General features: G+C 43.2%; 1 protein-coding gene across 3 annotated transcripts in view; it reads right to left on the bottom strand.

The window, feature by feature from the left end:
• The window catches only part of hif1an (hypoxia inducible factor 1 subunit alpha inhibitor), a 58,755-nt gene that overhangs the window by 15,237 nt on the left and 17,239 nt on the right, over window positions 1-26,279 (bottom strand). For all 3 annotated transcript variants that reach the window (XR_010970935.1, XM_068020746.1, XM_068020747.1), the window contains exons 2-4: window positions 10,377-10,621; window positions 1,781-1,929; window positions 355-500 (exon numbers count right to left, since the gene is read on the bottom strand). Coding sequence is in view for 2 of the 3 variants with exons in the window: in XM_068020746.1 (XP_067876847.1) it covers window positions 355-500; window positions 1,781-1,929; window positions 10,377-10,621 (540 nt within the window). In the remaining variant the exon portion in view is untranslated. The remainder of the gene's footprint in view (window positions 1-354; window positions 501-1,780; window positions 1,930-10,376; window positions 10,622-26,279) is intronic.

Genomic DNA, 26,279 nt, shown 5'->3' with positions numbered 1-26,279 from the left:
GCTGCCAGGTAGAGAGATGGAGTGGTGGCTCAGCAATGCAGTTTGTTGCGGGATCCAAAAACAATGGCTTTGGTATGTCCAATATTGAGTTGCAGGAAATTTCTGCACATCCAGTACTGGATTTCAGACAAATAGTCTGACAATTTAGACAGCTGAGGGGCCGAGAGAGGTGATGGTGAGATAGAACTGGGTTTCCTCAGCGTACATGGGTAAACTGACGCAGTGTTTTCGGAATATGTTGCTGAGGGGCAGCATGTAGATGAGAACAGCTTACTTTGGAAAATTAACCCTACCTCAACGGGCTACCTTCAGGTGATTACAGCAAATAGGATGATTGATTCAAGGATGCCTTACCTGGCTCTGCCTGTCACAAGGGTGATGGACTGGATATGGATATAGACAATCAAACTGATCAGGTGGGAAGAGAATACAACGTTTGTAACCCTTAATTTGTGCAAAAAAGTTCTGCTGTTCATCATAGTGTGCTGGTGTGACATTTCCTGGAAAAAGGAACAGATAAACAATGCAATGGAGTAGCAATTTAAACAGGCATTCGAAATTGCAGCCATTTCACCAGAAAGTACATTTAAGTTCTAATCCTTTGCATTAAAAATCTCATTTGAAATAAAAGTAAACAACTGATCTATCAGGAGTAGACTGATTGGCAATGGATATTTGTTAGATTGCCATAGCTTCTTCGGATGATGTAAAGGGATAAAAGTTTCCTTTCCCTTCAAAGATCATGAGGCAAGCAAGAACATTCTAAGGTCAGCCCAACTTAAATTTAACTAGACAGGAAGAGCCCTCAGTTGACCTGTTGCGGCATCCAATTGATGCTTAAATAGTCTGAGGGTTTTCATCTCCACTCCTCTGCCCAGAAGTCCATTCCATGGGTTGTTCACACAGTGTGAAAAACTTCCGACTATTATTTGTACATTTGTCTTTTACCTGTTTAACTGTGTAACCTTTATACTATTCTCACAACTTAGTTTGATGCAATTTGCTGGATTTATCTTTTCCACATCATTTATTATTTTCCAATGCACCGCGACAAAGTAACTGCAGTCACCTCTTCCCTGCAGTGCTTGAATGTCTCCTGTGTGTCTCAGGTAATCAGGGATAACACAATACTGAAAAATGTGGTCTGACCAGATGATTGTATAGTTTGCACCCGAGTTCCTCTGCTTGTACTCTACTGTTGCGGCCATATAGAAGCATAGAATTTTACAGTACAGGAGGCCGCCATTCAGCCCATCGGACCTATACCAGCTCTCTGAAGGAGCTATCCACCGAATCCCTTACCCTAACTCCAAATCCATTTAAATTTTTCTTCTCCAAATATTTATTCACTTCCCAGTTAAAAGCTTTCATAGATTTCATCACTTTCTCATAGGGCATTCCATGTCCTAAAATCCCTCAATAAATTCTAACCTCTCCCTTCATTCTCGCCGATGACCTTAATTCTAGTTACCAACTCACTGACTGGTGGAAATAGCTTCTCCCTACTGAACATGATCGAAACCTCTCTCAATTCTGAAGACCTCATACTCAAGTACTTTTTCACTGACATTAGCTAATGTGGGAATTTCACTTCGCTATGAATGGAAAATATAGAAATATTAATACCTCACCACTTATAAACTGATAAATTACTTTTTTTTACGGTTAATAGAACTTCTCTTCCGGCAACTGAAATTGCAATGGAACGGATTGAAGATTTTAAAAAAAGTGAAAGGGCAAGAGCACAACTATGAATGCCCTAGAAGGAGTAACTACTGACCTTCCATTCCTACAAGCAGCAGGTTGGACGTGAGCTGTCCCCAGTTCCGCTTTGTCTGTTGCTTATTAATCCAGTTCCAGTTAAAACCCAGGAAATCCATGACAATCTTCTTCCCTACTGTATCATTCAGTGTTTGTTGTAAATAATACCTGCAATGAAGTGGGGGGGAATACACTGTAACCTAGGACCTGCGGCAAGAACTCTAAAGGAAAATAAGACAAATGCACATAAAATAATGGATACCTGGGTGAGTTGCAGACTGTAATATCTCTTACTCTCCCTTGCACCCATAAGTGAAGTCACATTCACTCTGCATCTCTCACCCACAGAATACTTGGATTTTTAACATAGGATTTACAATACAGAAATAGGCCATTCAGCCCAACTGGTCTATACTTGTGTTTATGCTCCAGACTAGCCTCCTATTGCCGTACTGCCTCTCACTCTATCAGCATAACCTTCTGTTCTTTTCTCCTTTATGTACTTATGTAGTTCCCCCTTAAAGGCATCAATGGCATCCTCAAGTGCTCCATGTGGTAGTAAGTTGCACTTACAGCAACAACTTGCTTTCATATAGCACCTTTAAATGTAGTAAAATGCCTCAAGGCGTTTACGGGAGGAAAATCAAACAAAATTTGATAGCAACCAATCTCTGGGTAGGAAAGTTTCTCCTTAATTCTTTACGGGATTTATAATGACTATCTTATATTTATGGCCCCTAATTCTGGACTCAACAAGTGAAACATCATTTCTATGTCTAACCAATTAAACCCCTTCCTAATTTTAAAGACCTCTATTCAGTCACTTCTCAATCTCCTCTTTTCTGAAGAAAAAAATCTCCAACCTGTTCAATCTTTTTCTCCTTTAAGACCGCCTTAAAATCTACCCCTTTGACCAAGCATCTGTCCTAATATCCCCTTATGTGGCTCAGTGCCAAATTTTGGTTTATAACATGCCTTGGGACGTTTTACTATGTTAAAGGCGCTTTCTGAATACAAGTCATTGTAGTGTGGTCGAATCAAGGTACAGGAGAGAAAAAGTCAGACATTAAACTGGGGGAGAAGGATTGTACCTGGGAAAAAGTGACCTAAAATCTCTTTCATACCTTTAAAGACAAAGTGATCTGGAATAAAATTTATGATAGAAATCTGAATTAGCAAAGTAGAACTTGTCAAAAACCATAAAGAAGTTTGTAAGCTGTCCGGAAGAAGCATCATAATTAACTGCTGTGTACAAGCCAACAATGCAAGGAAATCAATGCTGCCTTCAGTACCAAGCACTAATGAAACACATCTTCAGTGTACTATTAGGCACAATTTGTCCAGCATTTACGTAAACCATTTAACCAGCATTTTATGTGCATCATGAGTACTTAAGACTGGGCTCTTGGAGCTCAGCTTGACATTTGCAACACCAAGGATATCCTGTTCAATCCCTGTCAGCTCTTTTCATGCTTGTTCCTAATTCTATCTCCCCGGTGTGCTGATCAATATTTATCCCTCAAACAACATCACTAAAAATCTGGTCATGATCTCATTTCTCCTTGTAGGACCCTGCTGTGTAAAATTGACTGCCACAGTTCTCACGTTACAGATAATATATCCTTCAGTATTGCAATGGATGTAAAGTGAGAGGCCTACATAGAGTGGGCAGGAAGGACCTGTTTTCCCTAGCTGAGAGCTCAATTACCAGGGAGCACAGATTTAAGGTGATTGGTAGAAGGATTAGAGAGGACAAGAGGAAAAACTTTTTCACCCTAGGGTGGTGGGTGTCTGAAATTCACTGCCAGGAATGGTGGTGGAGGCAGAAACCCTCAATTCTTTAAAAAGGTACTTGGACATGCACCTGAAGTGCTGTAACCTGCAAGGCTATAGACTAGGAGCTGGAAGGTGGGATTAGATTGGGCGGCTAGTTTTTTCAGCTAGCACGGACATGATGGGCTGAATGACCTCCTTCTGTGTTGTAATTTTTCTATGGTTCTATTGTGTGTCCTGAGTTTGTGAAAGGCACTATATAAGTGCAAGCTTTTCGCTTGTCTTTTTTCCTGACTCTTAATAGTGTTTGACCTCAACTAAGCCAAAGCTTCAAGTCCCACAATGAGAGGGTCTTCTGACTTAATATTGGTCACCTCTGCCTCTACCTTCATCACCTCCAGGTTTCAATTTTTGCCAGGCTTCCCAACTCCAACCAACAAACTCCCAAATGTACAGATCTTTGCCAGATTACACTCTGATTGAAGCACCAGTCGAATCTCTTTTACTGGAGGAATAGACTCCCCTGTGCCCTAAGGGCTGTACTGAAGTTGGAGTACTGTCTGCAGTTTTGGTCCCCTTACCTTAGGAAGGATGTTATTGCCATAGAGCGAGTGCAACAAAGGTTCTCCAGACTTGTTCCCAGGATGGCAGGACTGACCTATGTAGAGAGACTGGGGACACTGGGCCTGTATTCTCAAGAATGAAAGGCGATCTCATTGAAACCTACCAAATAGTTAAAGGGATAGACAGGGTAGACACAGTTAAGATGTTTCCCCTGGTTGGAAAGTCTAGAACCAAGGGACACAATTTCAAAATAAGGGGGAAGCCATTTAGGGCAGAGATGAGGAGAAATTTCTTTACTCAGAGGGTTGTGAATCTTTGGAATTCTCTATCCCAGAGGGCTGTGGAAGCTCAGTCATTGAGTATGTTTAAAGCAGAGATTGACAGATTTCTAAACACAAATACATAACGGGAAATGAAGATAGTGCGGGAAAAAAATATTGAAGTGGGTGATCAGCCATGATCGTAGTGAATGGCGGGGCAGGCTCGATGGGCTGAATGGCCAACTCTACTCCTACGTTCCGATGTTGCTAGCGTGAACGATTTTTAGCACAAGCTGGAGCAGTTCGTGTTTATTGCTAAGCCTTCTGAACTGATGTGGAATGGAACTAAGCATTCTTTGATTGGTTTGGGTGAGCTGCACTCAATTCTCCATCTAGTTTTCCCCCACCGCCCACATTCTTGGATTGTGGGCGTTACTAGCAAGGCTGACATTTATTTCCCGTCCTTAGTTGCTAGGCCACCACAGAGGACAGTTAACAGTGCACCACAATAGTGTGGGACTGGAGTCACAAATAGGTCAAACCAGGTAAGACAGCAAGATTCCTTCCTTAAAAGGATGTCTGTGAACTAGTTAGGTTTACCCACAATCTAACAGCTTTGCAGTCACTTTGACTGATGACTGTTCTTTAAAACTGAATTCAAAGTCTCAAACTGCAATAGTGGGATTTGGACTCAAACTCTCCGGATTATGTCCAGTAACATAACAAATCCACCACCGGACCCAGCACTGGAGTGCTTCCCCTACTTTGAAGGTACTCCCACTCTAACTGTTAGTGCAGGAGAATCAAGCTATTTCATCATTTCCATCAGGATCGCTGGAGCATTTCAACTGTTTATGATGAGTCTTTCTAGAGAGTCTTGAATTGCAAGTTATAGTAGCAAGCACTACTGGTGTGTGCTTGTTGCTGGAAAGGCCTGGCAGCGGTATGTGCTTTTAAATGCAATCGACATTGAAGAAAGACTGGTCACAGGAGAACTCATCAGAGCAATGCCATCAAATTGACTCATGTCTGAACCAAGGAAGTTAACGAATTATGCTCCAGAAATGCAGTGTCAGCGCCAAGACTGCACACAGAATCAGTGGGAGGAAAAAAATCCTATGAACTCTGACAAAACCCTTCGAAAAGACAACTTAAAATAAAATACTAGATAATGATTAAACAGGATGAATCACGGGGAGGCATTCAGTACCTGACTAACAATGAAGTCCAAATAATTTTTCAGGTGTGGAGAGATAAGTAGAACGGAAGATAAACAACAGAGGCACAAAACTACAGTACGGCAATCAGGGAGCAAGTTTTTCCTGTTCCGAGTGAAAACACTGCGCAGGGTCTAACACTACAGCCATTTCAGGTGCTGCCCAAAATGGATGGTTACAGTACAAACAAGAAATACTAAAATAAAATTGTAGTTAAGTGCCCAACCAAACAAAGGTACCTAACTTTGGAAAGGGTGCAGAGGAGATTTACTAGGATGTTGCCTGGTATGGAGGGAAGGTCTTACGAGGAAAGGCTGAGGGGCTTGAGGTTGTTTTCGTTGGAGAGAAGGAGGAGGAGAGGTGACTTAATAGAGACATATAAGATAATCAGAGGGTTAGATAGGGTGGATAGTGAGAGTCTTTTTCCTCGGATGGTGATGGCAAACACGAGGGGACATAGCTTTAAGTTGAGGGGTGATAGATATAGGACAGATGTCAGAGGTAGTTTCTTTACTCAGAGAGTAGTAGGGGCGTGGAACGCCCTGCCTGCAACAGTAGTAGACTCGCCAACTTTAAGGGCATTTAAGTGGTCATTGGATAGACATATGGATGAAAATGGAATAGTGTAGGTCAGATGGTTTCACAGGTCGGCGCAACATCGAGGGCCGAAGGGCCTGTACTGCGCTGTAATGTTCTAATGTTCTAAACTCTGGAGTCACCTCTTTGTAAAATCTCAACAGCCACACAATATTTTCAAAAATTAAAATGATGAATTCCAATAACATTTTTATTCGATAGTTTCTTAATTTTATACACATATTTTAACTGATGAACGTGTCATTGACAGTGGACGCTCTAATGATCTGATTTGTTCTATGTGTTAATTCATTTATCTTGGTGTTAAAGTTACATTAAAGTTGCCATCACAGGACACAAGTACAAAACATGCGAATAAAACTCATGCTTGCAGGTAAAAGCTCAGGATTAGCATAATACGTGATCAATTTAAAAAACGGCAAACTAATATTTCTTCTGTGGCAATTTGCTGCTCTGCTGAACTACAGAGAATATACAGAGCACAGAAACAGGTCATTCAGCCCAACTGTCTGTGCTGTTTATATACCACACGAGTCTCCTCCTATTCCATCTACCTCATCTCAGTCTTTCAGCCGATCTTTTAATTCCCTCTTCTTTCATGTACTCGCCTTGTTCCTTTTTGAAAGCATCTAACCCATTTGCCTCAACCACTTCCTGTAGTATTACGATCCACATTTTAACCACTGAGTAAAAACATTTCTCCTTATTTCCCTATTGCATTTAGTAGTCACCATCTTGTATTTCTGGCCCCTAGTTTTGGCTTCTCCCACAAGTGGAAACATTCTTCCAATATCTACCCTCTCCAACCCATTCACAATTTCAAAGATCTCTATCAGGTCATCTTTCAGTCTTCTTTTTGCTCCAAAGAAAAAGCCCCAACCTGTTCAATCTTTTCTGATAGCTGTAATCTCAGATCTGATACCACCCCATTTTTGTACTTTCTCCCGTGTTTCTAAGTCCTTTTTTTTTTAATCATATAGAGAATAGAACCGTGCACAGTACTCCAAGCGCAGCCTGACCAGGGTTCTGAACAAATTTAATACAGCGTCACTACTTTTTAAGAAGAAATAGAAAATGCTGGAAATACACAGCAGATCCGGCATCACTCTTTGGAGAGGTAAACAGAATTAAAGTTTCAGATCGATATCCTTTCATTCGAACTGGGTCATCGACCTGAAACGTTAACTCTGTTTCTTTTTCAGATTTTCAGCATCCATGGCATTTTTTGCTTTTCACTGCTTTGGAATTTGACACCCCTAGAAATAAATCCCAGGGCTTTGTTAGTATTTTTACTTGTTCTGTTAACCTGCATTACTGCTTTTAAATGATTTGTTTGCCTGTATTCCTGGACCCCTTTGCTCTTTCACCCCATTCAGTTTCTTACTTTTTAAGGTATAGGTACTGTTTCTATTTTTTCCTATCAAAATGATTCACCTCACATTTATCTATGTTAATGTCCATTTGCCACTTAATTGCCCAGTCTGCAAGTTTTCTAATGTCGTCTTGCACAATGCTGCAGTCTTCCTCAGCTTTAGCGATAAGCTACCCTGCATGGTATCATCCGCCAATTTCAATATTGAGTTAAAATAAAAGCAAAATACTGCGGATGCTGGAAATCTGAAATCTGAGAGTTAACTCTGTTTCTCTCTCCATGGATGCTGCCAGATCTGCTGTGTATTTCCAGCACTTTGTTTTTATTTCAACATTGAGTTACTTGTTCCTAAGTCTGAAAAGCAGTGATCCCAGCACTGATCTTTGTGTAAAACTGCTTTCTGACTTCCTCCAACTTGAATAACTCCCCATTTAAAGGTCCTGGTTCCTTCTTGGGTAGCTGGGTGTCTCCAGTAACTTATCCACGGGACTATTACTCAAGTTAGACTGTAGACAGTTGAGTGTTGGAAGACACAAAGAGGTATTACAGCTAAGCCTGATCCCCTTGCACATATGCGCATTTTCAGAAATGGCCTTTAGATAGTGATTAGGGATTGGAACCCTCGCCGATTTTACCACCCCCGCGCCCCCTCATCGTTTTGAGGGATACTGAGGTTAATTGCAGCACCTCTATGGCTACCGAAAGCTACATGCCCCTTTCACTCACTTATTAACACTTTTGCGATGCCACTTGAGAAAAGGAACTTGAACAGTGAGGCTATCATTTCACTTCAAGTAAGTTTTTGAGTGCACATTCTGGGGTAGCAATTTTGTTTTAAAGCAGATACTTCTTTCACCGTACACCACACTCTCCATCCTGTCACTCCCAACAATGGCCTTTAGATAGTGATTAGGGATCGGAACCCTCGCCGACTTTACCACCCCCCCAGGACCTTTAAATGGGTAGTTATTCAAGTTGGAGGAAGTCAGAAAGCAGTTTTACACAAAGATCAGTGCTGGGATCACTGCTTTTCAGACTTAGGAACAAGTAACTCAATGTTGAAATAAAATTAGAAAGTGCTGGAAATACACAGCAGATCTGGCAGCATCCATGGAGAGAGAAACAGAGTTAACTCTCAGATTTCCAGCATCCGCAGTATTTTGCTTTTATTTTAACTTAACAATGAACCTCCAGAATGGGCTGTGCAGGTCAATAATATTAACCGCATTGACAGCCTGCAAGACACCAGGGGAGTTTCCAACTGGCAAGGAAACACATGGAGGCCAAATGCGGAAGATAATGTTTCTTTTTGAGTGTGGGGAGGCCATAAATCAACTTCACTTTGCTAAATCACACATTATAATCGAGCCATTAGGTGGAAACTGAAGGAAAGATCAGCAGCAGCCAATTATTGATAAAATAAGAACATCCTTAGTACAGCACATGGTCACAAGTGCAGTAAACGGGATGAACCAATAATGCCAAGCACTATTTATAGACACAATAGCAATTCTCTGGCAAATGCTTGCATCAACATTAAAGAACATTTTCCACTATAAAACTCTATACTGTCATTTAGGAAACGGGCAAAGATGTCTCTTTCCGATAGGGACCAATAAACAAAAAATAAAATGCTCCAGTGATTCAGAAAATTGCATCAACCTGCAAGGTGATGAATGATACATAGCAGAAAGGCCCAGCTTTAATTCCTGGTCTAATTTGTTTTAGGTTAATGGTGTTAATTCATATAATGGTAGGAGGGTTTGAAAAAACAAGACCTTGTACTCTTGATGGTTAGCAAGACACCACTGCAGTTGGACATCTGGAGGGAAGACTGGATTCCGTTTCCTTATCACCATCCAAGGCCCTAAACATGCCTTCCAGGTGAAACAGTGATTTACTTGTACTTCTTTCAATTTACTACACTGTATTCATTGCTCATGATGTGGCCTCCTCTACACTGGGGAAACCAAACGCAGATTGAGTGACCACTTTGTGGAACACCTCCATTCTGTCCACAAGTGTGACCCCAGGCTTCCAGTCGCCTGTCACTAATTCTCCATTTTGCTCCCACTCTGTTTTTTCTGCCCTCAGCCTTCTGCAGTGTGCCAATGAATCTCAACGCAGACTCAAGGAACAGCACGCCATCTTTTGACTGGGCACGTTAGACCCTTCTGGACGCAACACTGAATCAAACTATTTTAGATTGTAATCTCTTGTCCCCATTTTTTCCCCCTTTTTCTTTGCTGGTTTTGTTTTTTCTCTGTCGTTTCTTTTCTTCCCCTTTCTCGGACGGCTGTTCATAATTTTGCCATTTACACATCCTCTAGACAGATTACCACTCCCTTTGGCCTTGCAACATGAACCCTTTTGTCATTTAATCCCTCCTCTCCCTATCAGAGACCTTCCCTTTTGTTCTTTCTCCTACCCTCCCCCCTTTTACTTGCTTAAAACCTATTACATTTCTAACTTTCTCCAGTTCTGATTGAAAGGTCATTGGCCTGAAAGGTTAATTCTGTTTCTTTCTCCACAGATGCTGCCTAACCTGAAATGTATTTCCAGCATTTTCTGTTTTTATTGCTGTTTATGGGGCCTTGCTGTGTGCAGATTGGTTAAGTTTCCTACATGACAACATGCCTAGACTTGAAAGGATTTTCTTTGGCTGTAAAGCGCTTTTGGATATCCTCAGGTTGTGAAAGACACGATATAAATGCAAGTTCTTTCTTTCAATTGTCCAGGACCAATGAGCTTTTACATGTAAAACAAATCTCTTGTGTCCTACAGGCATTGCATTCAAATGTTTCAGTTATGTAGTAGAAGTTCATGGTTTACCTGTTGTCGCCTTGTTCGATTTTACCAAGTTTTTCCATAAATTCACTGAATTTCATCTCTTCCCGCTTAGACTTTGGCTTGAAGTTCTTGAAGTTAACCATTTTCTTTTCATCATAGTATAAGAATTTGTGTGTTTTGGCAACATAAACAGAAAAGTCCCCATCTCCAATATTCTCCTGCAAGTATTCTAGGTCCCATTTCAGTGCTGGGTATACCAGGTTGGTATCTGTCAACACTACTGGCTCCTAGAATGAAAAAAGCAAAAAAGAAAACATGTGAGGAGTGTATGCAATTGTGCATTTATTAACCCTCTTCCCAATTCTGCAGCATCTCCCCATAACAGGCATATTGAAGAAATATCAATTGTATCCCTGTGCTGTACCAATTGCAAGAATACTTGGAATGCAGGATGTTGCTCGTTTGTTACAATGTGCACTAATTTATTTCCCTATATTTTCTGAAACACATCACCTTATAATTCATGCAACGACTGTACAGGACAAAAACTTATACCAATACCATGGGATTGAATACCACCACAATGACAGATAAGAGTATAGTTATTGTGGATGATGAAAACACAACTGAATAACTAACCAAAACTACAGCAATATACTGGAGTTGACCTGCAACACACTACGTATAAAAGTCAACAGCACACAGCCTTTTCTTCCCTGATGCTGCCAACTCTTGCTGGCATAGATTTCAATTATACCAGCAGTGTCAGTGTATGAGCTGAGACCGTTAATATCAGCTAGCTAATCAGCTGTGCAGGGCATCGCAACTGAGCTCACTCCATAGCTCCAGGTGCATATTTAGGCAGCTGCAGGGAGCATGCTAGTGGTGGGAGCAGAAAATTGTAACTTAAAGAGATGGGAAAAAAATTCTGAAAGCCTGAGGAAAGGTTCATAAGGCATCCCGATTCATTGCCAGCCTTTGTAATGGCTGTATGAGTAGAGGATTAAGAAGTGATGTAAAACCGAAGGAAAAGTAACCCACGCTGCAGCCAATCAGAACGTCTTGGGTGTTGATCACCTTGGTATGCCTTCTTTCATGCAGTGCCAGTACAACATACTATGATTCACACAGCTCATTGGTCTTCTGTTCCAACACAGTGCTAGCACTCTCACCCGAGTCAGAAGGTTGTGTATGCAAGTCCCACTCCAGGGCATTGAGCACAAAGTCCAGGCTGACACTTCAGTGCAGCACTGAGGGAATGGAAGGTACTGTCTTTCAGATGAGATGTTAAACCGAGACTCTATCTGGCCACTTAGGTGAACAAAGAACAAAGAACAAAGATAATTACAGCACAGGAACAGGCCCTTCGGCCCTCCAAGCCTGTGGAGGTGAAAGATCCCATGGCACTCTCATGGTTCTCTCCAGTGCACTGGCCAAATATTTATCCCTCAACCAACACCTAAAAGCAGATTATCTGGTCATTCTCACTTTGGTAATTGTGGGAGTTTGCTGTGCGCATATCGGCTGACGCATTTTCTAAATTACAACAGAGACCACTCTTCAAAAAACCACTCAATTAGCTATACGATGCTTTGGCGTACCCTTATGTTATGCAGGGCACTATATAAATACAAGGCTTTCTTTGCTTTAGGAATGGAAGCCTCTGAAAATGCACTTAAGTGTCATCTTAGATTCAAACTGCACTCTACAAAATCTATGATGTTACGACCAGGTGAGAAAGGTGTCTAGGGGTCTTTCTCAGCCTTCACCTGGTCTTATTGTAATAGGATTTAATTTTAAACACACTGTGGTTTGAGCTCCCTCTTGGTGAATCTTTGTTCACCGCTTTCCAACTATAAGGCAAAGAAATGAGCACAACCAGTCTTTCTCAGGTTTAAAGAAGAAAAGTGAAATTTATTAAAACTTAAAGTGAAGCTCTAATTCGGTTAACGCCTATGGATACACGCCGTGCCCTGCTAGCATGCATACGCGATACGCACATGCAAATAGAGACAGAAAAGAGAAAAATAAAGTGAAAAAGTTTGAGGCAATCTCCGAAGGGGGTTTATTACTGTGCTTCAAGCTCACTGTAGAGTCCTTGATGGTAGGTCGTCTTGCTTTTCGTTGGGGCCCAGTATTCTTCTTAAACCTTGTTCACTGTAGGAGACTTTTCTCTCTTGGGGTTCATGTGTCTTCAATGGGTTCCGTGAGAAAGAGATGGGAGCAGACAGGAGAGAGATCTTTTCAATCCAGGAGCAAACAGCTTTCTCGGTTCAAATTCTCTGTGGCAAGTTCAAATTCAAAAAATTCCCACAGCCAGTTAGTCATGTGACTAAACTGATCTGACCACGTCCGTTTGTGTATTCGGCCATCTTAGCAGTTAACCTGGACTGTTAGCCTCTCCACCTTCAACGTCTGGTAATCAAAAGTCCAATGTGGATTAAATTGGAACAGGGAGCGGCTCCTTTGTCCTTTCCAAGTGCTGTCTGTTACTATGCTAATGTATTTCCAGTCAAGGGTCTGGTGTTTTTTTAAAAAAAAAACAAGTTCTTTCTTTACTCCAGTAACAGTTTAAAAATCAATGTTCATGTGGCAAAATTAATGTCTCTCATTCTTGGCAGGTGGGGGCCTGCATGACAATAACTTACAGCCTAGAGACCAGAGCACGGCAAATCAGCCAAAGTGATGGTGCCCTGGGGGTGGGTATGTTTTGGTTACCCTCTGTACTTTCTCCAGGACTCAGCATTAGCGGCCACATGCAGTGATCAAAACCAGACACAGCACTCCAAGTGTGGACCATACCAAAACCTTGTACAGCCTATGTATAGTCCTTCATTTCATATTGTATTGTTCTAGCAACCCGAACGTCTAATAAAAATGACAAAGCTGAAAATATTCAGCAGGTCAGGCAGCACCTGCGAAACAGAGTTAACCTTTCAGGTCGATGACCTTTCATTAGATTCTCATGAACGGTCATTGACCTGAAACATTCACATTGTTTCTCTCTCCACAGGTGCTGCCTGACTTTCTGTGTATTTCCATAATTTTCTAGTTTTATTTCAGATTTCTGGCATCTGCAGTATTTTGCTTTTGTAACCCAAACCCCGAATTGCCTTCCCAATGGCCTTACCACACTACTTGGTCACCTTTAAGACTCCCAAGTGCTCTTGACCTTGGCCTTTAGTGGGTACCACTGCAAAGCATAAAAACGCCTGCAACTTCTCAAAACAATATATAGAACACTGCACCTATTCACACCGACGGACACATGGCATAGAAACCATAGAAAAGTACAGCACAGAAGGAGGCCATTCAGCCCATTGTGGCTACACTGGCCGAATAAACTAAACGCCCAAACTAATCCCACCTTCCAGCACCTGGTCCACAGCCCTGCAGGTTACAGCACCTCAGGTACATGTCCAGGTACCTTTTAAAAAAATTGGGGGTCTCTGCCTCCACCACCATTCCTGGCAGTGAATTCCAGACACCCACCACCCTCTGGGTGAAAAAGTTACCCCTCATGTTCCCTCTAATCCTTCTACCAAGCACCTTAAATCTGTGCCCCCTGGTAATTGACCTCCCAGCCAGGGGAAACAGGTCATTCCTGTCCACTCTATCTAGGCCCCTCATATGTTTGTACATCGAAATCAAATCACCACTCAGCCTCCTCAGTTCCAGAGAAAACAACCTAGCCTCTCCAATCTTTCCTCATTGCTGCAACTTTCAAGCACTGCCGATATTCTTGTAAATCTCCTCTGTACTCTCCAGAGCAAATATGCCCTTTCTGTAATGAGATGATATGAACCGCATGCAATACTCCAGCTGTGGCCTAACCAATGCATCACAAGTTCCAGCATCACATACCTGCTTTTGTACTCTATACCTCGGCCAATAAAGGAAAGCAATCCATATGCCTTCTTCAGAAACCTGTGGACATGCAAAGGTTTCTCACTTCTTCTACCCCTCTCAATATCCTCCCATTTATTGTATATTCAATCGCATTATTTGCCCTCCCCAAATGCAATACCTCACACTTCTCTGGATTAAATTCCATTTGCCACTTTTCTGCCCACTCAACCAAAATACTGATATTCTGGAGTCCACGGCTTTCCTCCTCACCAATAACTACATGGCCAATTTTTGTGTCATCAGCAAATTTCCCAATCATGCCACCCACATTTAAGTCAAAATCATTAATATATACCACAAACAGCAAGGAACCCAACACGGAACCCTGTGGAACACCACTGGAAACGGCTTTCCATTCACAAAAACATCTGTCGACGACTACACTTTGTTGCCTGACACTGAGCCAATTCTGGATATAACCTGCCACCTTCCCCTGTATCCCATGGGCTTTCATTTTACTAACCAGTTTGCCATGCGGGACCTTGTCAATTGCCTCACTAAAATCCATGTCAACCACATCCACTGCACTACCCTCATCAATCCTCCTGGTTACTTCCTCGAAAAACTCAATCAAGTTAGTAAGACATGATCTTCCCCTAAGAAATACAAGCTGACTATCCCTAATTAATCCGTGCCTTTCTAAGTGACAGAATCTATTCTGAGGGACAGGGATAAACTAACAATTTACCCACCACCGAGGTCAGACTGACTGGCACCCTTTTTAAACGATGGTACAACGTTCGCAGACTTCCAATCATCTGGTATCTCGCCTGTATCTAGTGAGGATTTGAAGATGATCCTCAGCGCATCCGCTATTTCCTCCCTGGTTTCCTTTAACAACCTGGGATGCAATCCATCTGGTCCTGGCAATTTATCCACTTTCAGGGATGTCAGACCCTCAAGCACTTCCTCTCATTATGCTTATCGTATCTAATATTTCACACTCCTCCTCTTTAACTACAATGTCTACATCAACCTCCTCCTTTGTGAAGACAGAGACAATAAACTCAATAAGAATCCTACCCACATCTCCTGCATCCACGCACCAGTTTCCCTCTACATCTCTGATAGACCCTATCCTTTCCTTGGTTATCCTCTTGCTCTTAATGTACTGATAAAACATCTTCAGGTTTTCCTTGATTTTATCTGCCAATAATTTTTCATGTCCTCTCTTTGCTTTTCTAATTTCCTTTTTTACTACACCGCTGCACTTTCTATACTCCTCTAGGCTTTCTAAAGTATTAAGATATTGGTGATCGTCATAAGCTTTCTTTCTTTGCTTTAACTTACCCTGTAAACATTTAGATAACCAGGGGGGTCTAGATTTGACAGTACCACCCTTAACCTATGTAAATCACACAGCCATGGTTGAGTTGTCATCAGTTCTCTGCAGACACAAATGTGGTCAAGAAACAAAAAAGGCCTGCTTTCTGGTAGTTAAAAAAAAATCAAGTGCCTGTGTTTAAATGCAAAAAAACTTGGTTTGTGATGACAATATAAATAAAAAGCGCAGGAACTGGGTTTGATAAAAAAGTGTGTGGGCATGGTTTAAGAGAGCACATTTGGTTTTACTTATCACTGTTTATTGAGATGTTCACCTATCTATCATTTTATTTGTTTGATAGGCTGGTGGTGAGAAGGGCCCTCCCCGTCAGATCCTCCATGCACACCCGAAGTCTCGCCCCCTCCGCACAGTGCCCCCGCGTTGGCTGTGGTGGGGAAGAGACGATCGCCCACCTCCTCCTGAAATGTGCCTTTGCAAAGCAGGTGTGGAAAGAGATGCAGTGGTTTTTGTCAAGGTTCATCCCAAGCAGCTCTGTAACACAGGAGTCTGTGCTCTACGGGCTGTTCCCAGGGACGCACACCGAGACAAACATCAACTGCTGCTGGAGGACTATCAATTCCGTGAAAGACGCCCTTTGGTCTGCCCGAAACTTGCTGGTCTTCCAGCGCAAAGAGTTGTCCACCACCGAATGTTGCAGACTGGCACATTCCAAGGTCCAGGACTACGTGCTGAGGGACGCACTAAAGCTTGGGGCAGCCGCAGCAAAGGCTCAATGGGGAAAGACCACAGTGTAAGGTTCCCCCACCAAGCTGGACTGAGGGGCTGGAACCATGGGAAACCCCTCGAACTGTATCGTTAATATTCTCAATTGCTGTAAATGTAAAACTGTAATTGACATGACAATTGTGAAACGGAAGGGTTGGGAAGAAACTCATGACAGTATTGAAGGAAACTGATCTCCCTTGCAATGTTTGTATTTTTTGGTGCTGTTTGGAAACTGTTTGGCAATGTAATTGTTACAGATTTTTATGAATAAAGTATATTTTGGAAATAAAAAACAAATCTAGCTCAATACACTGGGCTCAGCATCGAAAGATACCAAACACTGTACGAGAGAAGTCTTTTCGAAAATTTGCCTCCTCGCTTTTATTGCAGTTAATAAAACGGGGAGACAAATAAAATACGAGCAAAACAAATTGCAGCGAAATTGCAATTTAGTGCTATAATCGGATTTTACAACAAGTCCATAAAAAGTCCGGCTGCCATTCATTGCAATCATAGGGCTCTGCCCAAGAAAATAGAATTGTACAGCATCAAATGGCATTCGCGCAATTTCTGTTTCACGTTGTTATGTTACAATCGCGGTTGGTACTGTCTACCACTCTCGCAATGCACTGGAAGGAGTGGGAGCCACGGCCTGGGAGCTGCCGCCACGAGGTGCCGCTGTCTCCGCTCCGCACTGACACCGAGTACCGCCGAGAGCCTACGTGACTGCAGCAACGTACACAGGGACACGGGGGGGGGGGGCGGGGGGGGAAAGAGAGGCTGACAAAAAAACACTGCAACTATGAGGGGGAAGGGAGGAGAGACAGACTCAGTGTGGCACTATTTCAACACCACTCCTAGCCATGAGATACATGCAATCCCCAGCACTGTTAATAGTTCAGCAACAAATTACCCTAAGCCCAGAGATATATACTCCAACGCAGTAATAGCAGAAAATGCTGGAAATACTCAGCAGGTCTGGCAGCATCTGCAGAAAAACAAGCAAGTTAACATTTTCGGGTCGATGACCTTTCATCCGAACTGGAAAAAGTTAGAGATGTCACAGGTTTTAAGCAATTGCAGAGCCAGGGAAAGGGGGACGAACAAAAGGAAAGGTCCTAGAGACATTATGACACATTAATCGACCCATCAAGTCCATGCCAGTTCTCTGTGGAGCAATCCAGTCAGTCCTATTCCTCTCGCTCTATCCCCATAGCCCTGCAAGTTTTGAAATTATTGATTGTCTCCACTCCCACTACCCCCATAGGCAGTAAGGTCCAGGTCATTATTGTTCTGTGGTAGGATCGAAGGCAGATGTTATATGACAAAATGGATGCTGCTGCAAGGCAAAAGGAGCTGGTAATGGGACAAGAAAAAAAAGTTTACAGCTGTTGGTGATGATTCTGTTATTCCCATTTACACCTACTTTAGACCCATCTTCACAATCACAGACCTTCTGTTTTGTTCTGTTCCCCCATCAGTATTTTCAGTAGAAAAAGAAAATGTTGCCGAGGAGATTACTGAGATACAGCCTACTAGGCTAGATGGGATTGAGATTCACAAGGAGGAGGTGTTAGCAATTTTGGAAAGAGTGAAAATAGATAAGTCCCCTGGGCCAGATGGGATTTATCCTAGGATTCTCTGGGAAGCCAGGGAGGAGATTGCAGAGCCGTTGTTGTTGATCTTTAAGTCGTCATTGTCGACAGGAGTAGTGCCGGAGGACTGGAGGATAGCAAATGTTGTCCCCTTGTTCAAGAAGGGGAGTAGAGACAGCCCTGGTAATTATAGACCTGTGAGCCTTACTTCGGTTGTGGGTAAAATGTTGGAAAAGGTTATAAGAGACAGGATTTATAATCATCTTGAAAAGAATAAGTTCATTTGCGATAGTCAGCACGGTTTTGTGAAAGGTAGGTCGTGCCTCACAAACCTTATTGAGTTTTTCGAGAAGGTGACCAAACAGGTGGATGAGGGTAAAGCCGTGGATGTGGTGTATATGGATTTCAGTAAGGCGTTTGATAAGGTTCCCCACGGTAGGCTATTGCAGAAAATACGGAAGTATGGGGTTGAAGGTGATTTAGAGCTTTGGATCAGAAATTGGCTAGCTGAAAGAAGACAGAGGGTGGTGGTTGATGGCAAATGTTCATCCTGGAGTTTAGTTACTAGTGGTGTACCGCAAGGTTCTGTTTTGGGGCCACTGCTGTTTGTCATTTTTATAAACGACCTGGATGAGGGTGTAGAAGGGTGGGTTAGTAAATTTGCGGATGACACGAAGGTCGGTGGAGTTGTGGATAGTGTCGAAGGGTGTTGTAGGGTACAGAGGGACATAGATAGGCTGCAGAGCTGGGCTGAGAGATGGCAAATGGAGTTTAATGCGGAGAAGTGTGAGGTGATTCACTTTGGAAGGAGTAACAGCAATGCAGAGTACTGGGCTAATGGGAAGATTCTTGGTAGTGTAGATGAGCAGAGAGATCTTGGTGTCCAGGTACATAAATCCCTGAAAGTTGCTACCCAGGTTAATAGGGCTGTTAAGAAGGCATATGGTGTGTTAGCCTTTATTAGTAGGGGGATCGAGTTTCGGAGCCACGGGGTCATGATGCAGCTGTACAAAACTCTGGTGAGGCCGCACCTGGAGTATTGCGTGCAGTTCTGGTCACCGCATTATAGGAAGGATGTCGAAGCTTTGGAAAGGGTGCAGAGGAGATTTACTAGGATGTTGCCTGGTATGGAAGGAAGGTCTTACGAGGAAAGGCTGAGGGACTTGGGGTTGTTTTCGTTAGAGAGAAGGAGGAGGAGAGGTGACTTAATAGAGACATACAAGATAATCAGAGGGTTAGATAGGGTGGATAGTGAGAGTCTTTTTCCTCGGATGAGGATGGCAAACACGAGGGGACATAGCTTTAAGTTGAGGGGTGAAAGATATAGGACAGATGTCAGAGGTAGTTTCTTTACGCAGAGAGTAATAGGGGCGTGGAACGCCCTGCCTGCAACAGTAGTAGACTCGCCAACTTTAAGGGCATTTAAGTGGTCATTGGATAGACATATGGATGTAAATGGAATAGTGTAGGTCAGATGATCGGCGCAACATCGAGGGCCGAAGGGCCTGTACTGCGCTGTAATATTCTAATTCTAATAAAAAAAAATCTCTTGCCTCGGTACTTGCTTAAAACCTGTTGCATCTCTAACTTTCCTGTTCTGAAGACAGGTCATCGGCCTGAATCATCTCTCCAGAGATGCTGCCCGACCAGTTGAATGTTTCCAGAATTTTCTGCTTTATTTCAGATTTCTAGCATCTTCAGTATTTTGCTTTTATATATTCGATGCAGCATTGCTAACAGTTCAGCATCACCAAACAGCTTCGACTGAGGTGCAGTGCTGCCAAAGAATTAGGGATGCATTTGTGTTACTACTAAAGCATTGCGGCAAACGGGTTTCACTTTTCGTCAACACTATAGTTAAGAATCTAAATGCAGCTTAAATCCCCAACCTGACAGTGAACTGAGACTCCCTTGAGGTGCGAGTTTCACTATGCTTTGCTCCAAGGTCAGACTCAAGTTTAACATCTGTGAAAAGCAAAATCCTCTTTGTGCCAATGTATACGTATGCCATCAGCAACACTGATCCCAGTGAGAGCTCCTTAAAGGAACACTGCCAAGCACTTACAAATCATTGCTACACCCTCAATCTTGTGAGGATCACTTGGACTTGAATTGTCCAGGGTTTTACAACAAATTGGATCTCCTAGTTTCCTGACAGCAGGAGAGACAGAAAACAATGTGGTCTCAACACCCTCCATGTTTAAGCCCCTCCATGACCTTACCCCTCCCTTTTGCCAACCATCAACAACTCTACAATCCTCCATGGATATATCTGTTCTTTCAATTCTGGCCTTGTGAACCCTCACTTTGCACCATCAGCGGTTGTGCATTCGTTCATCTAGGACTCACATTCTGGAATTCACCTACCTAAACTCCTCTGAATCTTCACCTCCCTTGCCTCCTTTAAGACACCTACTTAAATCCATCTCTTTGACCAAGCTTTTAGTCACCCTCCAAATATGCCCTCCTTCGGCTGAGTGTCCATTTTTGTCTGGGAATCCTTTTCTATGTTAACAGAGATAATATAAATGCATGTTGTTGTTTAAATATGAGCTTGTTGCCAAAGTGAAAGGAAGAGATAGAGAGAAAGTGATATGATCATACCAGCAGCTAAAAAAACCTCAAGGATAGAATGGTGACCATTTAAAAAGTGGTCAATGTACTCCTAAGACCACGAGTAAGCCTCCAGAGACAAAATAGCAAGTTCAGCCAGACGAACAGAAGGCTTATTGAAGCCAACGGGTTTTCAACAGCACTGATTCTTCCTGCTTTCCCCCTGCAAAGAATGTACACTCAGCAATGGCTCAGTTGGTAGCACACTTGCCTCTGAGCCAAAAGGTTGTGGGTTCAAGTCCTACTCAGAGCTATACTGAGGGAGTGTTGCACTATCTGAGGTGCTGTCTATCGGGTGAGATGTTAACCCGCAGTCTGTGTCTGCCCTCTTGGGTGGATGCAAAAGATCAGGGGAGGAAGAGCATGGGAGTTCCCAGTAACCTGGTCATTCTCACATTGCTGTTTGTGGGACTTTGCTACCCTATAACAGCAACTACGCTTCAAAAGTACTTCATTGGCTGTAAAGATGTCATGCAAGGCGCTATATAAATGCAGGTTCTTTTTTTCTTCAAATCGATGAATTAACTTTTAACTTTATTTTTACTTCAATATGTGAATCTTTGGCCTCCTTGTCTCGAGAGACAAATGGGTAAGCGCCTGGAGGTGGTCAGTGGTTTGTGAAGCCGCGCCTGGAGTGGCTATAAAGGCCAATTCTAGAATGACGTACTCTTCCACAGGTGCTGCAGTTAAAATTGTTTGTCGGGGCTGTTACACAGTTGGCTCTCTCCTTGCGCTTCTGTCTTTTTTCCTGCCAACTGCTAAGTCTCTTCGAGTCGCCACGCTTTAGCCCTGCCTTTATGGTTGCCCGCCAGCTCTGGCGATTGCTGGCACCTGACTCCCACGACTTGTGATCAATGTCACAGGACTTCATGTTGCGTTTGCAGACGTCTTTAAAGCGGAGACATGGATGGCCGGTGGGTCTGGTACCAGTGACGAGCTCGTTGTACAATGTGTCCTTGGGGATCCTGCCATCTTCCATGCGACTCACATGGCCAAGCCATCTCAGGCGCCGCTGACTCAGTAGGGTGTATATGCTGGGGATGTTGGCCGCCTCGAGGACTTCTGTGTTGGAGATACAGTCCTGCCACCTGATGCCAAGGATTCTCCGGAGGCAGCGAAGATGGAATGAATTGAGACGTCACTCTTGGCTGACGTATGTTGTCCAGGCCTTGCTGAGGACACAGGCTTGATACACTTGGACTTTTGTGTTCTGTGTCAGTGCGCCATTTTCCCACACTCTCTTGGCCAGTCTGGACATAGCAGAGGAAGCCTTTCCCATGCGCTTGTTTAATTCTGCATCGAGAGACAGGTTACAGGTGATAGTTGAGCCTAGGTAGGTGAACTCTTGAACCACTTCCTGAGTGTGGTCGCCGATATTGATGGATGGGCCATTTCTGACGTCCTGTCCCATGATGTTCGTTTTCTTGAGGCTGATGGTTAGGTCAAATTCATTGCAGGCAGCCGCAAACCTGTCGACACTCTTCAGTGTGAGATGTTAATGCAGCATCATCAGCAAAGAGGAGTTCCCTGATGAGGACTTTCTGTACTTTGGTCTTCGCTTTTAGACGGGCAAGGTTGAACAACCTGCTACCTGATCTTGTGTGGAGGAAAATTCCTTCTTCTGAAGACTTGAACGCATGTGAGAGCAGCAGGGAGAAGATGATCCCAAATAGTGTAGGTGCGAGAACACAGCCCTGTTTCACGCCACTCAGGATTGGAAAGGGGTCTGATGAGGCACCGCTATGCTGAATTGTGCCTTTCATATTGTTTTGGAATGAGATGATGATACTTAGTAGCTTTGGTGGACATCCAATCTTTTCTAGTAGTCTGAAGAGACCACATCTGCTGACGAGGTCAAAAACTTTGGTGAGATCAATGAAAGCAACGTAGAGGGGCATCTGTTGTTCACGGCATTTCTCCTGTAGCTGGCGAAGGGAGAACAGCATGTCAATGGTGGATCTCTTTGCTCGAAAGCCACACTGTGCCTCAGGAGAGACACGCTCAGCCAGCTTCTGGAGCCTGTTTAAGGCGACACGAGTGAAGACTTTCCCCACTATGCTGAGCAGGGAGATTCCACGGTAGTTGTTGCAGTCACCGCGGTCACCCTTGTTCTTATAGAGGGTGATGATATTGGCATCGCGCATGTCCTGTGGTACTGCACCCTCGTCCCAGCACAGGCAAAGCAGTTCGTACAGAGCTCAAAGTATAGCAGGCTTGGCACTCTTGATGATTTCAGGGGTAATGCCGTCCTTTCCAGGCGCTTTTCAGCTGGCTAGAGAATCCATGGCATCACTGAGTGCCGATTTGGTTGGCTATACGTCCAGCTCATCCATGGCAGGCAGAGACTGGGCTGCATTGAGGGCGGTCTCAGTGACGACATTCTCCCTGGAGTACAGTTCTAGGTAGTGTTCCACCCAGCGGTCCATTTGCTTGCGTTGGTCAGTGATTGTGTCCCCTGATTTAGATTTGAGGGGGGCAATCTTCTTGATGGTTGGCCCAAATGCTCTCTTAATGCCATCATACATTCCTCTGATATTTCCTGTGTTAGAAGCCAGCTGAATATGACTGCATAGGTGTTGCCAGTAGTCATTTGCGTAGCGCCTGGCTGTTCTTTGTGCAGCGCTTCTGGCTGCTTTACGTGCCAAGGATGTCAACTTGCTGGGGCTTTCTTGTAGTTCAGCAGTGCGATGCACTTAGCGGCTATGACAGGTTCCAGCTCTTCAATGTGAGATTGAAACCAGTCTGCATTCCGCTTCACACGATTGCCATAGGTGGTCATTGCTGAGTCTTAGATGGCGTCTCTGATGTGGGCCCACTTGGTCCCTGCATCCCCTGTGGGAGTGTTTTGAAGGGCTTTTTCAAGTGAATTTAGAAACTTACGTAACAGCTGTGGATGAGAAATTCTGCTAGTATTGATGCGCGGGCGGCCCTTCTACTTAGAGTGATGCAGCTTCTTTGGTTTGAGGGTAACCTTGTTGCACACCAGGCAGTGGTCAGTGTCGCAGTCCACACTGTGGAAGCTGCATGTGATTTGGACGCTGTTTAAAGAGGCTCGCCTTGTGACGAGGTCCAGCTGGTGCCAACGACGTGATCTTAGGTGCCTCCAAGAAACCTGGTGACAGGGTTTAATGTGAAAGAACGAGTTGGTGACGCAGAGGTTATGATAGGTACACAACTCAAGCAGTCTCTGTCCATTCTCATTCATCCTTCCAATGCCAAAACGCCCAAGGCAGGAGGGCCATGAGTCATGGTCAGCCCCAACCCTGGCATTAAAGTCCCCCAGCAGGAATAGGTGTTCCGTGTTGGGGATGCTACTAATGATATTATGGAGTTCCTCGTAGAACTGGTCTTTAGCTTCAGGTGGGGAGCAGAGTGTTGGAGCATTGATGTTGATTAGGTGAGCTAGACCAAAGGCGGTGAATAGTCGGATGGACAGTATGCGTTCCGAGCCATTTGAGGGTGGCTCTATCATGCTGAGCAAAGAGTTTCTGATGGCGAAGCCCACTCCTTAATATGTATGCTCTGACAAAAGTAAGAACACAGTAAAATGAAAATGAATATGTAACTGATCTCAATCAGTTTGTCATGGTGCAAACTGAACTGCCGCTTAAGATTTATAGCTGCCTATATTCAATTCCAAACTGACCAGCTATTGGGAACAGATCAAATGTTCAAAACCAATTTCATCCTTGTTAATAATTCACAGAGCTGAGGCACAAAGTGTAAGTTGCATTGTAGCTGGCATTAAATCAGGAATTCCACAACAGTCAAAAGTCAAACATGCATCAAAAGACAGTTATTGTCCTTCAGAGGTTACAGAAGTGAACAACAGTGATGACTCTCTGTATCAGGACTTTAAGTTATTGGAAAAGGTATGAGGAAGTGGGGGCTTTGCTTTCTTCAGTGAAAAGACCTTGAGGTGACTTAAAGTTTTCAAGATTATGATGGGATCAACAAAATTCACCTCTGAAATTGTCCACTGCAGCACAGAGTTTAAATACCAGGAGAAACAAGTTAAAATTTAGTGTAAGAAGCCAAGTCAGGTAGAAATTCAGAAGGGAAAAAAATGAACTCACAATGAGATTGTTAGGACAAATTTCAAAAGGATGAAAAGAGGCTCAGCCTAGGTAAACTACATGGTAATGTTGGGAGATACCACTCCAGATCAACAGTGAGAGAGGATGTACAAGGTACAGACTAACGTTCTCTGGCCAAGAGGAGTAAGAGGGTTGCAACAACAACTAGACCTTTAAGAGTGAATAGGGAGATTAGCAAAAATATGAAATGTGACAAAGTTAACGTGTTTAATTAAATATAAAACTAAGAAAAATACCAAAAACAGACAGGAAGCAAAAAGGGAGATTAGAAAGGATAAGAATATGAGCAAAGACTGGTCAACATAAAAGTTAGAGCACAGGCTTTTATAAACATATTAGCAGATAGTCAAAGAAAGGATGGGGCCTCAAAGGGATAATCTCATATCAGAGAATAAATAACTTAACTCCGCTACCCATGTATTACAAATGAAGTTGAAAGAAGGGAGTATCAGGAGAGTGTGTAAAAGCAACAGATATACTAAGCAAAATCTACCAAAGTAAGCAAACTGCGAGTGAACGGAGGGATAACAGCAGTAGATTCTCAGGGACAATCAACATGGCTTTGTAAGGAGGTGGTCATACAGGACAAATTCCAGCAAATTCTTTAAGGAAATTACTGGATGATTTGAAGGGTTCCCAAACTTTTTCTTGCTTGCTGCGTTATCCCTTTGGAGATTCATGTCCCATGTGCCCACCCCAACTCAGCCAGAGAATCAGTACCTCCCAGACTACAACGAATAAATGTGCATTAAGTAGAAATGCAGCTACGTGGCCAACAAATGAAACTTAAATAAAGACCTGCATTTATATAGTGCCTGTCAGGACCTCAAGTGGGCACAGACAGCCTTTTGTGCAGCGTGACCTGTGTGATGCGAGCTATGCAAATCCTTCTCTTTTTCCTGATACCTCAGATGGGGGCATTCCCATTGGAAAACCCACAGCTGATAGTAATGGTGCTGAGGGCATAAATGTGTTTGTTTCTTTTTATGAAACATCGGTACAAAGCACAACAAAAATCAAAGAAAAAAAATTAAAATGACTCAGCATGGCCTTAAACCCTGTATACTAATGTGCCAATTAAATGAACCCTTGCCAGAAATTTGAGCTTTTAACCCTTCAATGTTATTCGCTCTGGATATCCTGCATGCACGAATGTTAGATTGCAAGCAGGACATCCACACTCTGTTGCCATATTTAAGTAAAGCTTCTGCCTGTTTCACAGGAACTTTGATTGCCTGAAGCTTCATTGAAAATATGAATGGCATGCAAAATGGGTGGAAATCATTTGGGGATTGATTGCTGCCAATCTTTTAAACATCGTTATGCTCTGTCACCACCCTTTTCTGGGGTATAAAATCATGATTTTTTTTAAATAAACACAGCACAGAAACAGGCCATTTGGCCCAACAGGTCCATGGTGACGATTATGCTCCATGAGCTTCATCCCACCCATTTTCATATCACCCCATCAGCATACTAATCCTTCCTCCCTCATGTACTTACCTAGCTTCCCTGAAATGCATTTATGCTTCAACTACTCCTTGTGGTATTGAGTTCCACATTCTAACCACTCTCTGGGGAAAGAAATTTCCTCTGAATTCTTTATTGGATTTATTAGTGACTATTTTATATTTAATCGCCTAAAGTTTAGGATTCCCTCACAAGTGGAAACATCTTCACG

This window comes from Heterodontus francisci, chromosome 42 (genome assembly GCF_036365525.1).
Source record: "Heterodontus francisci isolate sHetFra1 chromosome 42, sHetFra1.hap1, whole genome shotgun sequence".
In the NCBI taxonomy this organism is placed as follows: domain Eukaryota; kingdom Metazoa; phylum Chordata; class Chondrichthyes; order Heterodontiformes; family Heterodontidae; genus Heterodontus; species Heterodontus francisci.
The sequence above is the reverse complement of the archived record's forward strand: the minus strand, read 5'-3'. Positions and strand labels throughout refer to the sequence as shown.